General features: G+C 39.0%; 2 protein-coding genes across 10 annotated transcripts in view; one reads left to right on the top strand and one right to left on the bottom strand.

The window, feature by feature from the left end:
- The first annotated feature begins 146 nt into the window (after window positions 1-146).
- LOC143901854 (ribosome biogenesis protein WDR12 homolog) lies at window positions 147-3357 on the top strand. The gene is made up of 9 exons (XM_077414472.1): window positions 147-442; window positions 520-605; window positions 672-882; window positions 939-1079; window positions 1269-1444; window positions 1686-1759; window positions 1853-2099; window positions 2314-2446; window positions 2759-3357. The coding sequence occupies exons 1-9, from the start codon at window positions 324-326 to the stop codon at window positions 2895-2897; spliced, it is 1326 nt and encodes a 441-aa protein (XP_077270598.1). The 5' UTR covers window positions 147-323; the 3' UTR covers window positions 2898-3357.
- A 110-nt stretch (window positions 3358-3467) lies between these two features.
- Window positions 3468-14394, bottom strand: part of Shep (RNA binding motif single stranded interacting protein alan shepard) — a 34040-nt gene continuing 23113 nt past the window's right edge. For all 9 annotated transcript variants that reach the window (XM_077414461.1, XM_077414466.1, XM_077414462.1 and 6 more), the window contains 6 exons: window positions 11905-12062; window positions 11278-11431; window positions 10978-11172; window positions 10391-10483; window positions 9921-10087; window positions 3468-9807 (listed from right to left, as the gene is read on the bottom strand). In XM_077414461.1, coding sequence (XP_077270587.1) covers window positions 9938-10087; window positions 10391-10483; window positions 10978-11172; window positions 11278-11431; window positions 11905-12062 — 750 coding nt within the window. In that variant the 3' untranslated portion in view covers window positions 3468-9807; window positions 9921-9937. The remainder of the gene's footprint in view (window positions 9808-9920; window positions 10088-10390; window positions 10484-10977; window positions 11173-11277; window positions 11432-11904; window positions 12063-14394) is intronic.

Genomic DNA, 14394 nt, shown 5'->3' with positions numbered 1-14394 from the left:
GTTCAACCCGTTCGGTCGGCAATATCGGCGATTATTCGGCACTCGGCACAAGAACCGGCGGATAAAGAACATTGTGGAGACATCTCTGTTGTGTCGCGATGATGGTATATGTACGTTATCGCTGCATTCCGAAATACATCGAAAAGAAGCGTTTGTGTTCTCGCGCGACGCTGGCGAGGGCGGAGTGGCGAGTGGCGAGAGTGGCGAACGCGAATGCGAGTGCACGTTGACGCACGTGTGCACGCCTCGTTTGAAATTCGTGGCGGTGAAGTGAGGTTAGGAATCTATTAATTTGGAAAATCATAAAATTCGACGCGATTGCGATGGAAATTGAATCCATGAAGAAAAATCGTCCTAAAATGAAATCGAAAGATAAATCTATGATGGCCACGAATAAAGACGAAGCCCAGATACAGATACGTTTTGTAACCAAGCAGCAGAGGTAAGAAATTATTTTAATTCTTTCTTTCCATCGTCGGCCCGAACGGAGTTTATATATTTTAATTTCAACGATTCTAGATATGCAGTACCGGATTATCCCCTATCGGTTCACAGCTCGATAGTCACCGACGAATTAAACGCTTTGATAAACGAACTTCTGAGAGGTGAGGAAAGATTGATTACGAAAGAACGTCCCGATCACTTTGAAGACCAAATTTGATTGTTCGCAGAATCGAATGATGTCCAGGACCAAGTGGAGTTTGATTTCCTGGTTTGCTCACAGTTTGTACGTAGCTCTTTGACGGAACACATCGCCGACAGAGGAGTTTCTACGGAAGAGGTGATAGATGTGGAGTACGTGGAGAAGCATCCTCCGCCAGAGCCAAAGGATTGTCTGGTGCACGACGATTGGGTATCGGCTGTGGCTGTTTGTGGAAAATGGTTGGTTCCTAACTACGAACGTTTGAAACAACGGACCAATTTTTACGATATTTTAGGATCCTAACTGGTTCTTACGATAATATGCTACATATTTGGACATTGAAAGGCAAACATCAACTTGTAATTCCTGGACATGTATCTCCCGTCAGAGCAGTGGCCTGGATATCTCTCAATGACGATAATGCTTCCTTCGTTAGGTAATTTGATGGAAAATTGGAGTCAGTTTTGTGCCATTGATATATCTATGAATTTCTTGCTCCTACGTAGTCGAGCATAGGTTTATTCGAACCAATATGCAAAAAACATTTTTGAGATACATAGGTGAACCTTCAAGCATATCGAGTGACACGTGTTAACAATGATTTTACATTTACACAAATATATAGCGCGTCAATGGATCAGACGTGTATGATATGGAGTTGGGATATAACGAGGAATTCTGTGGAATGCGCGCATGTCTGCAAGGGACACAGAAGAAGCATCGAAGCGGTCAGCGTTAATTGTGATAAAACGTTAATGGCAACTGGCGCCTGGGATAATATGTTATACATATGGTCAACGTGTAAGTGTGGTAGCGTAAGAAATTGAACATCTTGTTTTCTCAGATCTCAGTGCATATTATTGAAAAATTAAAATTATGCAATGTTTTTCATAAATTGTAATATATTATTTTCTTATTTTAAAAATATGATTTTAATGTGAAGAGAGAAAATTAGAAATTATAAAACAACCTGAATATGGATATAATTTGGCAATAGCGAAACGTTAATTATTAAGACAAACATCTCTCTTTCTTTCTTAAGCTGCGCAAGAAGAAGACGATACCGGAGAATCTGCGTCGAAAAGGGCAAGATCGGAATACGCGAGTAAAACGAAGGTATGCGGATTATTGATGAACATCGGTTTAATGTTTAAAATTTTACGAGGAAGACATCATTTATACCGATCGTTGGATTTGTTTTGCGCGCAGACGCCAAAAAGTGCGATGAAGGGACACAAGCAGGCGATCAGCGGGATCGTGTGGTCCGACAAAACGGAGATCATCACAGGCTCGTGGGATCATACCATAAAGACTTGGGATACCGAATTAAACGGCATCAAGCAGGAAATTCACGGTGACAAGTGCTTCTTCGACATCGACTATTCGCCACTGTCACGTGTTGTGATAGCGGGATCGGCCGATCAACATGTGAGGCTGTATGATCCGAGATCTACAGGTGCTTGAAGTCTCTTGTCGATGTTTTTCTAATTTTTCAATCTTCTTTGACAAAATATCAGGGTTACGAATTTTATTGATAGAAGTGAATATTAAATTTTACATTATGAAAATTTATCTCGTCTTCGAATTTCCAATTTATCTAACTTCTTACTAATTTGGTGTACGCTGAGAGAGTACTTCAAACTTCATTGATTTGCTATTGTGTATTTCAGAAGGTGCGATCGTGAAAGCTAGGTTCACCTCTCACACGCAGTGGGTGTCGTCGGTACGCTGGTCGACTGTGGACGAACGTCTCTTCATCTCGGGAGCATATGATAATATCGTCAAGCTCTGGGACACCAGAAGGTTGTTTACGGATTAAAATATCTATCTGGAAAACTGTTCTCAAATGCTTCGTTAAAAGAACACGAGGATTTTGTATAATTTCGTTCGGCTGCACGGTCGATTTAACTTACAGAATTGTTCTAGAGAGCTAGAACTGCTATCTTAATGTTAAATTATAGATTACTCGAAAAAATTATCTTCAAATTAAAATTACGATCAGATTCAGATATTTATTGCAATCGGAGAATTAAATCAGAAATTAAATTGAAAATTGGAGAAATAATAGTATTATCCGAGATTTATGCGAAATTAACTTTTGCTACGCCTTTTCAGTCCCAAGGCACCGCTGTTCGATCTCCTGGGACACGATGACAAGGTCCTCAGCTGCGACTGGTCGAATCCTAAACTGATAATGTCTGGTGGTGCGGATAACACACTAAGGATATTCAAATCCAACTACGTAGAGCACTAATTACGAACAAGGTGCGATAGAAATTGTTATAAAACATTGTGCATAATCGATATCGAAACGATCGGAACTCCTGTTTCATAAGATTATGTGCTTGAACTTGTCACATTAGTTGATAATTTTTTTAATTAGAAAATTAATAATAAGATTATTATTAGGCAAAAGGGATGTTCCAATCTCTTCTTGTAATGACCATGTAATATTTTTTTCTTTTGCGTCTGAGAAATTTTTTCTTTGCGTTGAGTGTGCTTTTTATATCGATCTTTGGAAACGAAACTTGCGTGTAGTTACGAATCCAATGAGAAATCGACTATATATTCAATCACGTGATAATATCGTACGTGAAGAATATAAAGGCTTGATCGATGGTACAAATAACAACAATTTATCTCTTGTAATAATGAAAAAGAATAAAAACAAAAATATTAATAAAGGATCTGTTAAAAAAATCGGTTGCTTCTTTTGTTCTTGGATTAGCGCAGCCGCTCTCTCCTTTCCTCTCTTCCTGAAGTTCTTTCTTCAAGGAGAACCGTGCCAGATGGGAGAAGTAAGAGTCGTGTCGGTCGGCATAAATCCCCAAAAACAGATCGTTTATTGATCAAAAATAAGGGATGATAATCGTGACGAATCCGGGAATTCGCTTTTCCCGCGCATCGCGAATTATTTTATTATTTACCAAACCGTTTCTTCATTACTCGTAAGTAACTCTAAAAAGACCACCGATTCAAGTGCACGCCCCTATAGTAGAGACACACATAGGGTGTTACGCGGTAATAATACAGGAGCAGCGGAGAACGTGCATCCTCTCCGCAATAGCGCACGCACATTTTTTCCCTCTTTTTCTTTCTGTACAAGTGTGTGGCGGTGTGTATGTGTGTGTGTGTGTATGTATGTATGTATGTGTTCCTTATAAGCGTGTGCTGTGTGTAAAATAGGCAGATGACGGTTCTTCGCGTTATCTTCTTTTCTTCTTCGAAGTTACGCACACACCTGACACACCTACGTACACATATGCGCACACTCTTCCTCTCGTTCGCACACTCTCGTCGGCCCCTCCCTCTCTCTCTCTCTCTCTCGTCGCACGATTGTTTTTTTAAATCCTTTTTTCCCTTTTTTTCATTTTTTTTTCATTTGTTTGCTTGTTTATTCTCCGAAGACCCTATCTAAAAAAATCCCCATATTACTATCTTTCTCTCGTTCTCTCTCGCTCTCTCTCACACACAAAGACTAGCGTTTTTTTTAAACGGATCCAAAATAAACTAAGGGCACTTTTTAGTGGCTTATGCCCCTTGTGTCGTCGACGTCGCATGTGTTACGTTCTTTATTTTTTTTTCTTTACGTTTCTCTTATCTCGAGCTTTTTTCACTCTTTTTTTTTAATTTTTTAAATTTACTTTATTCATGAAAAATCTAATTCTGACTTGTTTCTTGTGTTAAACTTTGTTTTATTACAGCACCTATTCGACTTCCTAAGAGTCTCCCTAGATCTCTTAACTAACTATGACACAACTTGCCTTAACGTCTAAAGATTTTTCTTTCTTCACATTACATGCTAAACGCTTTCTTTTCGCCTCTTGCCTTAAAAGTACTCTCGAAATTCTACAAATTGATCCTCGCGCGCGGATTTAAAAAGAGACCTCAACGTCCGACGACATCGTTCCCCCTTTTATCGTCTGTTCTTTTCTCTTTCTCTCTCGTGATCTTGAAAAGATAAGCGGTACGCACGGGGTACGTGTCTCTCGTCTTCCGTCGTAGAATTACATTACAAATTCCGCTCCCTTCGTCGGTTCGTTCGCCGTCGAACACGAAGAAGGACGAGCGGAGTACAAATGCAAAAAAGAAAGGAGGGACGGGGGACACGGAGATACATCGGGGGAGGAAGAGAAGGATGTGTGGAGGAAGAAACCCAAGATGTCTCGAATAATTACAGCTAAGTCGCTTAACAAACACGTGTAAAACAATGACTTAAAAACTTGGAAAGCTAAGGACTGTACAAGCCGAAGTACAAGACGATGATCTAGTCTCACTTCGGACCTCGCTTTATCGCTAATTCACTCTCTCTCTCTCTCTTTCTTTCTATCACACACACATACGCAAGTACACGTATTCGCTTTCACTCTCTTAAGCCGATTTCGACTAATGTTATTTTACTCTTAAAAACATCCTATATTTTTTCGTCTCGCTTCTCGCTCAATCAGTTTCTCGCTCCCTCTCGTCTCCTTTTCTACAATCAGCCTATCAACTATGGTACGCCTAATCTAAAGTGTCTACGCGAAAAACTCTAGAGAAAGCTTTACGGAAAGCAGCATTACGAAACTTGTTGGCGGCCGGGCTGCGGAACCCCGAGAGCTTCCGCGGCGAGAGGGAGGGTTCGCGTTAGAGGCAAAGAATCGCATAGGAAAAAAAATTCGTATGATTTTTCGCGTCTGACGTCCACGTGATCCAACGTGGGGGCACCCCTCCGAGCGACTAGAGTCGGGTGGAATCGTTTCCGTGCGCTTCCGGTCCTCGGATGGGGGGGCAACTCCTGCCGCGGAAATCCCACGAGTCCCCGCACCCTATCGAGTGCAAGAGCCCACATCCGGCCAGCCCACGCACCCGACCCGCGGTGCGCAGCAAGCAAATAGTTCCTTACTATTTATACAATTATACAAATAGTTCATATATATGTATATATGTGTATATATATATATATATATATATATATATATTTATTTATTTATTTATTTATCAATATATGAATAGCCAGTCAGTCTTGACGGGTGCGAGGTGCATAGGCTGAACGGTGCCCCACGCCCGTGCCCCCCGTGCCCGCGACAACACACAGAGGGAGGATAGGGGACACGGAGGATGAGAGGCATATTCGTATCCTAACTACTATGTAACTAAACTATTGTTCTACCTATCTACGTCTATTTATAAACTTAGCCGCTTCTTAATCCGATAAAAGATCGCCCCTTTCCTATTATCTCCTAATCCGAGCGAGTGGTCGCTCACTCGTCGCTTAGCCTACGGTTTTTTTTTTAATCATCAAGTTCAACTCTACCTATGCGAAAAACATGTCGCCGCAAGAAAAAAAAGACGCGTCTCTGCGCGTTCTCTGTACATAATAACTATACTCTCGCTCGCGATCGCTCTTTCTCTCCTTTTCATTCTCTTTCTCTTTCTGTTCCGGCTACCCTTTTTTTCCGGATTTACTCTCGTGGAATCTCTTTGCCCGCATCCGGAGATGCTAGACACGCAACAGATTGTGTCCGCCGTTCTCATCCCCTTCTTTCCCTTCTTCATCCCCTGAACCAATCGGCGCAACTATTACTGCTGCTCTGTTATACTCGCTTTTCTCCCTCTTTCCTTTTCTTCGTTTGGTCAGTCACGATAATTACTTTAGTTACTTTTTTTTAGTGTATACAAGTCTCTATTTAGTAAAATTCTCAAAATTTACTATTAAAATCACATATGGATTTTTTTGTCAGTCAAGTGGTGACAATCTCGCCTTGTGTAACAAATACACAATATGCACTCGCTAATAAAGTGCTCCTCTCTCTCTCTTTTTCGCACTTTCCTCTCAGCACTTTCCATCTTTCACTCACTTTTCTCTCTCTCGCTCTCATTCGTACAAAATCTCTTTCGCACTCAATCACTCTCCCTTTCACACTTACCCTCCGCATTCTTTTTTTTTTACTTTTTACTTTAATGCGTGGACTCAAATCGAGTAATAAAGTCTGTCTTTTAAAAAATAGCGTATTCCGCCTTTCTACTTCCTCGCCTTCGGCCTTTTTTTCGTCAATTTATCTCTCTCGTTCTCTCTATTTCTCACTCTCACTCTCTCGTCATCGTGATGTACCAAAATAAACTAAATATATTATTTACTTCAAGTCTCAACAGTGTAAAAATCTTTCATACGTTTAGATGACGTCAATAATAGTAAATCGTTAATTATAATAATACAGCATCATTATTGTAATATTATAATAATAACTACGCGACTCATCTCTCTCTCTCTCTCTCTCTCTCTCTCTCTTCGCTAAAACTCTATCTAATTACCCGTTCGCCTCTCTTCTTCACCTTTATCAGTTTCTCGTATGTCGCGCGAGTAGTCTGCAATTCTCGCGTATTTTTGGTAAAAAGCTTTCTTACACTCTCTCCCTCTCTATCGCTCCTCTTCACTCGATTCTTAACTATCAATCCTAAGTCGGACAACGCGAAACTTCGCCGGATGCACGAATAATGACGATAATGGCAATGGTGATGATGATGATGATGATAGTGATGGTGATGGTGGTAGATATGGGAGAAGAGACATCCAGAAGAAGGGGAAGAGATGGAGATCTCATTGGGCGCAGGTTGTAACGTGAAGAATAATCAAGACTCAAACGGGGCTCAACACGAAGGTATTTTAATTAATTCAAGTAATATAAGCGTTTACTTTTGCAAATTTCCAAATTCTTGAGAAAATATACTCATCTCGGTAAATACAATTATCCGCGCGATCGCAAAGACGCTCAGGAAGTTCAATCTTCCTCGATCGAATTTTCCGTTTGATCATTCAGACGAATACTTATTTTATTTACAGCCATCAATTTCGACATCTCGAAAAATGACAGAGTGTCGTCTCGATTACTCTCCCCTCGATCTGTCTGTACGCGCGTGTATCTGTATAGGCGTGTATACGTATACATGTGTACGGTGTAGATCGATGCATCTTTGCGTTTTTACCTTTCGTTTATTCTTTCTCGGCAGTATATATATAACGCGCGTTCCTTCGATAAAATAAATTAATTTACATTCTAGTTTCTCATTATGTAACAAACCTACTTTTCTTCATTTTTTTTTAAATCTCTCTCAGACACATTTTCAATCATTCTTCCTCTCGCGCTCTCGCTCTCTCATTATCTCGCATTCCGTTTCTCGACTTTTCGCGATTTGATTTTCCTAGATTTTTTCTTTTTTTCTTTTTATTATTACGGACTGTCTCTGTGCTGTGTGTGGATGTCTATTTCATTTTCTCTCATACAGTCCGACAATTCCAATTCGATAATGCATGTAATCACGCGTACAAAATCTATCAAATTGACAACGAAAACAAATGTATAGAGATATTTAACACAAAAACAATTACAGATATATTAATTAGCAAATTAAGATTTGACTCCACATCTGAATTTAACGATGCGTAAAAATATATTATAACAATTTTCTCCTGCATATATATATCTTTCTCTTTCTCTCTCGCTCCCTTTCTTTCATTTAACGGATCTGTGTGAAAAGGCACAATTCTAAAAAAAATATTTATATTCACTGTACAATTAAAAATTGATATCGATCCGTATTTTTAACTCGCAATCATTGTAAATATAACACTCTAAAAAGTACTGTTCCATCTTTTTTCCGTCTTTCGTACAATCATTGTACGTAGATCCTGAAAATTGCATTCCTCCCCTTGCCCGTTTCAGAAATAAATTTTACCGTCGTATTTATCTTCTCCCAGTTTGTCTCTGAAATTTAATCTATAATAAAAGTTCATTGTCGTAAAAAAAAAACAAGGAAACGCAACGCGATAAAGATGCGTGGTGCCGCTAGAAAAATTGATGTATTCCTGATTTAAAAATACCTTCGCGTAGCGATGCGCGCATATACCCGGTGTGTGGAATGTTTCTGAATGTAAAAGCAGAAAATGAAAAAAGAACTCGAAAAGATACGTGAACTTTGATGAAGGTGCGGTGGTAAATATCTGTTTTGTGTATTTTATGTAACCTGTACGCGAGAGAACGGATGAGGTGAAGTGCGCTATCGCGGAAGATGAATTGTGTTCACGTGCATGTACTCTCAACCGCAGACAAGTATCTTCGCGAGTTTCGCGAACAAACAACTTCTCCTTTTAGTCGTAATTATGAATCTTCTCTTCTCAAAAGGCCTGTTCGTTTTAACTGAACTGTGCAACAAGTTCAGCTAAAACGACGAACAGGCCTAACATTACATCGTCCTGGAAGTAGTGCATCCTCTCTTCTCTTTCACACACATTCTCTCTCTCTCTCTCTCTCTCTCTCTCTCTCTCTCTCTCTCTCTCTCTCTCTCTCTCCTCTCTCTCTCATTCTTGCTGTATATTATTATTATTTACTATTATTTTCTCGGGAAGAATTCTCCTTTGTATATTTCTGAGCAGTATTACTTTTTCTTCTCCTTTTCTCGTTCTTTATAGTTAACACATTCACACACACATTCTTTCTCTTTCACTCACTCATTAAAATACTTATCCATACTGTCGAGCTCTCGAGATTAGCTTCGATTAGCTTCTGTCATCTGTCCGTAGTAAACATAATACCTAAAGTTACATCATGGAAGCCTATTAGCTTGACACTAAACTGTTCTTCGTAAATAACTTGGTTTTTTTCGTTACTGTCGTGTATGATGTGTCTCTCTCTCTTAGTGTATGTATGTGTGCACATGAAAGTGTACGTGTTGTACATCACGTAGCTTTAACGGAGCCATACTAGTATGGAAGCACGTGCCATTCCACGCGGATGACACGTGATCGCTCTCGTCGTACTCGCCTGCCTGTACTTCCTTCAATTATATTCTCTCTTTCTCTCTCACTCCCTCTCGCTCGCTCGCTCGTTCTCTCTCACTCTTACGCATTCTCTCAACATTCACTCTGCCTACTCGTTGCCAAAATATCATCTACTTTCCTCTATTTACTGTTGGATAAAACGTATAAAAACGCTGGCAAGTCAATTTATCGTGAGGAAGAATCTTATTCGTTACGTAATGTAGTTTCTTTTTTTTTTTTTTTCAAATCTATTCTTCTTAGTGTAATCCGCTCTCGTATCTGTTGCTCTTCTTCATTCTACGCATATCTTCATATGTCAATCAGTAATCCTTTCCTAATTCATGTAACCCTTAGCGCGATCGTACATCTGCAACCGAAAGATCCCTTTATTGTTCGTTTGTCGTCTTATTACGAGCTAAGGGATTTGTATTTCGGCACAGTATTGCATCGTATGGCGTAAAAGGAAGAAAGAATCCTGACCTATTATAAACCGTGGCCTACTTAGGCTGTTGAGCCTGGTACTGCTGGTAGGAATCGTCGGGGGATGCTGCGTTACTCGTTTGCTCCGACTCGCCCAGTGGCATGGTGTGAATAATGCTAGGGGCGGGATAAGTAGTGTAAGGATAGGGATGCGGGCTCGCTATGTACTGAAAAAAAGAAACGAAAAGACGATCAGTTGCCATTTGTCACAATTGACTCGAATTAATCCATCCCAACAACACAAATGTCCGAGAAACGTCGTAAAGACCTAGCTTAACTCTAATGTCTCTATCAACTCCATGCATTTTTAACACATTCGATCTAAATATTCAAGGCATTCTGGATCGTCGAGATTTTTAAATTTAAATTTTTCTATATCGTTGAAAAATAGTTTAGACTTCAATCTTTGAGACGTCTTTCTTAGAGATTTATGTCTGGATAGCTGTTAAAAAAATCGAGAGAAAACTTACGGAACCAGTGCCGAGATGCAAGGTAGACATTTGCGTGGTAAGCTGAGGAATCATACTGTACTGCGGATTACTAGGATCAGCCGACGGTATCATCTGTAATGAAGATCGACAGTCCAATGATGAAGCAGAAGCGATAATCAGCAAATAATGAAAAAAATTCGAAAAAAATAGAAACATTCATAACAAAGCTAAGACACAAATTGAACGCGATCTTTCTAAACGAAAAAAATGCGTATCCAAAAACGTAGTTGATAATTAAATAATTTCGTAGACATACTGATATTTCAATTCAAAAGACTAAGTTTTTCAACTAAGACTAAGTTTTAAGATTAAGTTTCCAACGGTTGAAACAACACTAGAATGAATGCCATTGAATTCTATTTTAAAGGAGACAACGCGTTAGTTTGGATCGAATGTCTTATATATATTCAAATTTAAATGTTAAATCTACAAAATGTATCGTGTTCAATCACATATGTATGCAAAATTACGCTAAGTTCTCGAATTCGAAACTCGATATAAAGGCATTCTCTACCATATATGCAAAGCAATAAAACAAAATGAACGAAAAGTGTATAAAAACTCACGTCAACCTGTTGCATATGTGGCGGGGAAGGATGCACGAGATAAGGAGCCACCCAGGGAGTGCCTGGCACACTGTAACCAGGCAATGCCTGACTGTAGTGACGACTGTACTGTGTCAAAGCCGTCGCTGGAAGCATATGAGTCGTAGCAACGCCATTCTGACCAACGCCGCTCGTGTCGTAGTTCAATGTCATATTCTGGAAAAAAACATAAAAATAATGAAAATTTGCATTAGCACTACCTCAATCGCAAAAAGATTCGCTTATTAAACCTTTTGAGATTTGTTTCTGAAAAGCACGTACCTCTCCGGTTTCTCTCCATATTGTACTCTTAAACAACGATTTCTTTTTGTTTCCACCATCAGCAAACTTAACTAATAATGAATCCTTTGCGCCTGTTAGGACTTTTCCATTGAACATTTGGATGATTTGTTCACACTTCTCCTTTGATTCCATTCTGTAATGCAGTCACAGAAACACTAGATTACTCGTGTATCCTAATGTATTACAATTTCAAATCAAGAGATGCGGTAGCAATATAATTAAAAATTCATGTCTCGACAAAAGAGTCTGAACGAGGAAGAGTTCCTGGAGTTTAAAATGTTTTTTTTAAATTTAATGATTACTTATCGGAAAGTTACATAAATTCATATATATATTCGCCGATTCAAAACTCTTAATTTTATATTACGAAAATCGTATTATGTATATAAAATAAAAATTTACCCAAAATATAACCGTACATTCGTAAACGTAATCCGCATTGTATTATAACCGACGTTTTTAAATCACACCGTAATGTTAAATAAACCTGCAACAATATATATGATGCGCTAATTCTTTTTATTCTCTACCGATGAAACGAATCTCGCACGAAGTAAATGCAGCCGTCAGGAAACCAGTGACAATACTATCATAGATTTTGCGAACCTTGCGAATCCAACTCCTTTGCTCTGGCCAGAAGTGTCGCGCAGGATACGGGTAGAGATAACTTGTCCGTATTGAGCGAGTAATGCCTCGACGTCGTTCTCTTTGAAGTTCAACGGCAGATTGGCGATGTACAGATTGGTGGGGTCCTGCTCCTGTTGCTGGGAAGAGAGTAAAAACACTATGCAATTACATAAAACAGGGCGACACAGTGGATATAATGACTTCCAGACAAATCTGAAGCGGATTATCATTTTAACTTCCACGACTGTCGTTTCTATCGCCGCTCTCTCTGTGAGTTTGATCGATCAAAAATGGATGCACAGGCAAGACGAGACGATAATGCACAGACTCGAAACCGATTGAACACGCCTGCGAAATTTGTGTGTCCAACTATTTCAATACCATTACTGTATCGTTTATTACTTTCATCGTCGACACAGATTCACGTGGAGTGATACGAACGAATGATAGGAAGAATCTTGCGACAAACGAGTATGCGGCGACCGCGCAATTTCCTCGCTTAGTCTGGAACGTTAAAATGATATTCGCGAGTTTACTGAATGACGATCGAAATAATAATGACATACGGAAATAACATACGAAACAGTAACGAGATGTTTCTAACTGCGATAACGCGGACAAGTGCGATAAAAATGAGTTCAAATGCCGGACGCGTGAAAAAAGTATCGATAGCCCCGTTGTAAATAGCACAAAAAAAAAAAAAAAAAAAAAAAAAAAAAAAAAACGTTTCTACCAACATTGACACTACGAGGAGACCATTAAGCAATAATCGCCGTCTAAAAATTTCGAAGAAAGAGTGCAAAAACAGGGAACAAACAGGTATCGAAGACCGATATCGGAACGTGGTACCGACTGGACGCTTATTTAGTCTCAATGTCGGAAGGTCATCATGCTTCATGGCAATTACGTTACCACATTCTTGGTGGCTCTCTAAATTTGCTTGCTTCTAGGGATGCATTCGATTCATCTCTCTCTCGGCTAGTGTATACTTTTACCTCTAAAAATACGGCTCTCCCGACTTTGCGTTTTCCGCGCGCAGAGAGCATGCTAACGCGAACAGGTATTAAATTATAATCCATACACATACACATTAATGATACCCGCGTGAGGACTCTAGTCTGTCGAAAGATCGCGTTGATTTTTTCTACGATTCCAGGATTTAGAGTCCCCAAGAAGTAGACACGACAGAGATAAGAGCAAAGTGGGGGCGTAGACAAAGTCAGACGTAAAAGTAGTCTGAACGAAGATGTAATAAAAAACGGATAAAGGGATCAAATAGGAACATACAAAAGTATCGAATTGTAATGATATAAAATATACAAATATAAAAAAAGAACATAGATTGTAAAAACTTCTCTACTGTGGTCACCAGCCAAAATATCAGTCAAAATTCTATTAAAGAAGATATTCTATTAAATTTTCTATTTAATTTATATGAAATAATGAAACACACCAGTACGTCGCCTGTGCATACACCTTGTCGCGTTTTTCCCCCGTGAGACGGAATTGGACAAATTTTCCCGTGTATTGTGCACGTGAGGTGAAATTTGGTACGAAACGCTTGTTTGCGCAATGATAATCGTCTCGAATTACCGTGACATTTCGAAATTTCATGACGTATATAACCGATACACACTGTAAATGTATCACAGAGCGTCCGCCAAAAAAAAATTTAATTAAAAACACGCGGCCAAATTTCTACACATCGGCAGCATAAAAATAAATAGAGATAATCGAGAAAAGTACCTACGAATTACATATCTATCTTCACGTTTCTAATGTTATTTACATGTGTCGGAAATCGTCTTCGTCGTTTTTACAAATAACCATTCAAAGCGGTAATAAAGAATAGGGTCAAGTAACATGTGACATTTCATTGGAAACAGAAAGAGAGAGAGACAGAGAGAGACAGAGAGAAACAGAGAGAGAAAGAGAGAGGGAGAGAGAAAGAGAAGCATGATAAAGAAAGAAGCACAGGCATTTTTACATATACATATATATATATGTATACATATATGTATATACAGTTATATATCATATATGAGTAATGCACGAATGTGGAGGAAGAGAGAGCAACTCTTGACGAGTATAGTGTCGCACAAAACACATAATATATGTGAAGTATATAGACGTACATATACATGTGTTCATGCTCCAATTTTTTGTATTATGAGTTCCACAGGAGAGTATAAGGTAAAACAGAACAAAAGAGGACAAGAAAGAGAAACAAGAAAAGAAAAGAAACAAAGAGAATGTAGAAAAGAGTAGAAACGTATGCGTGTCTGAAGACTGATGAGATATTATGCACCCTCAAGCATATTTCGAGATCCACCACTTTTGTCAACGAATCAATCAAAAGTATTCTACGATTACTTGAGTATATACTTATACTTTACGACAATTTACTTCAATCTTGCGAATGCATTAAAACAAAAAAACGAATAATGAAAATATCATGATATATAAGCC

The sequence above is a fragment of the Temnothorax americanus genome, unplaced genomic scaffold (genome assembly GCF_048541705.1).
Source record: "Temnothorax americanus isolate GAGA-0224 unplaced genomic scaffold, ASM4854170v1 Scaffold36, whole genome shotgun sequence".
Taxonomy (NCBI): domain Eukaryota; kingdom Metazoa; phylum Arthropoda; class Insecta; order Hymenoptera; family Formicidae; genus Temnothorax; species Temnothorax americanus.
The sequence above is the reverse complement of the archived record's forward strand: the minus strand, read 5'-3'. Positions and strand labels throughout refer to the sequence as shown.

What these genes read in the sequence shown, in the direction of transcription:
- LOC143901854 (XM_077414472.1), top strand. Translation starts at nt 324, where the DNA reads ATGGAAATTGAATCCATGAAGAAAAATCGTCCTAAAATGAAATCGAAA. An exon ending in GTGGCTGTTTGTGGAAAATG is followed by an intron (nt 883 to 938) that starts GTTGGTTCCTAA and finishes ACGATATTTTAG; the next exon opens with GATCCTAACTGGTTCTTACG. An exon ending in GTTATACATATGGTCAACGT is followed by an intron (nt 1,445 to 1,685) that starts GTAAGTGTGGTA and finishes TTCTTTCTTAAG; the next exon opens with CTGCGCAAGAAGAAGACGAT.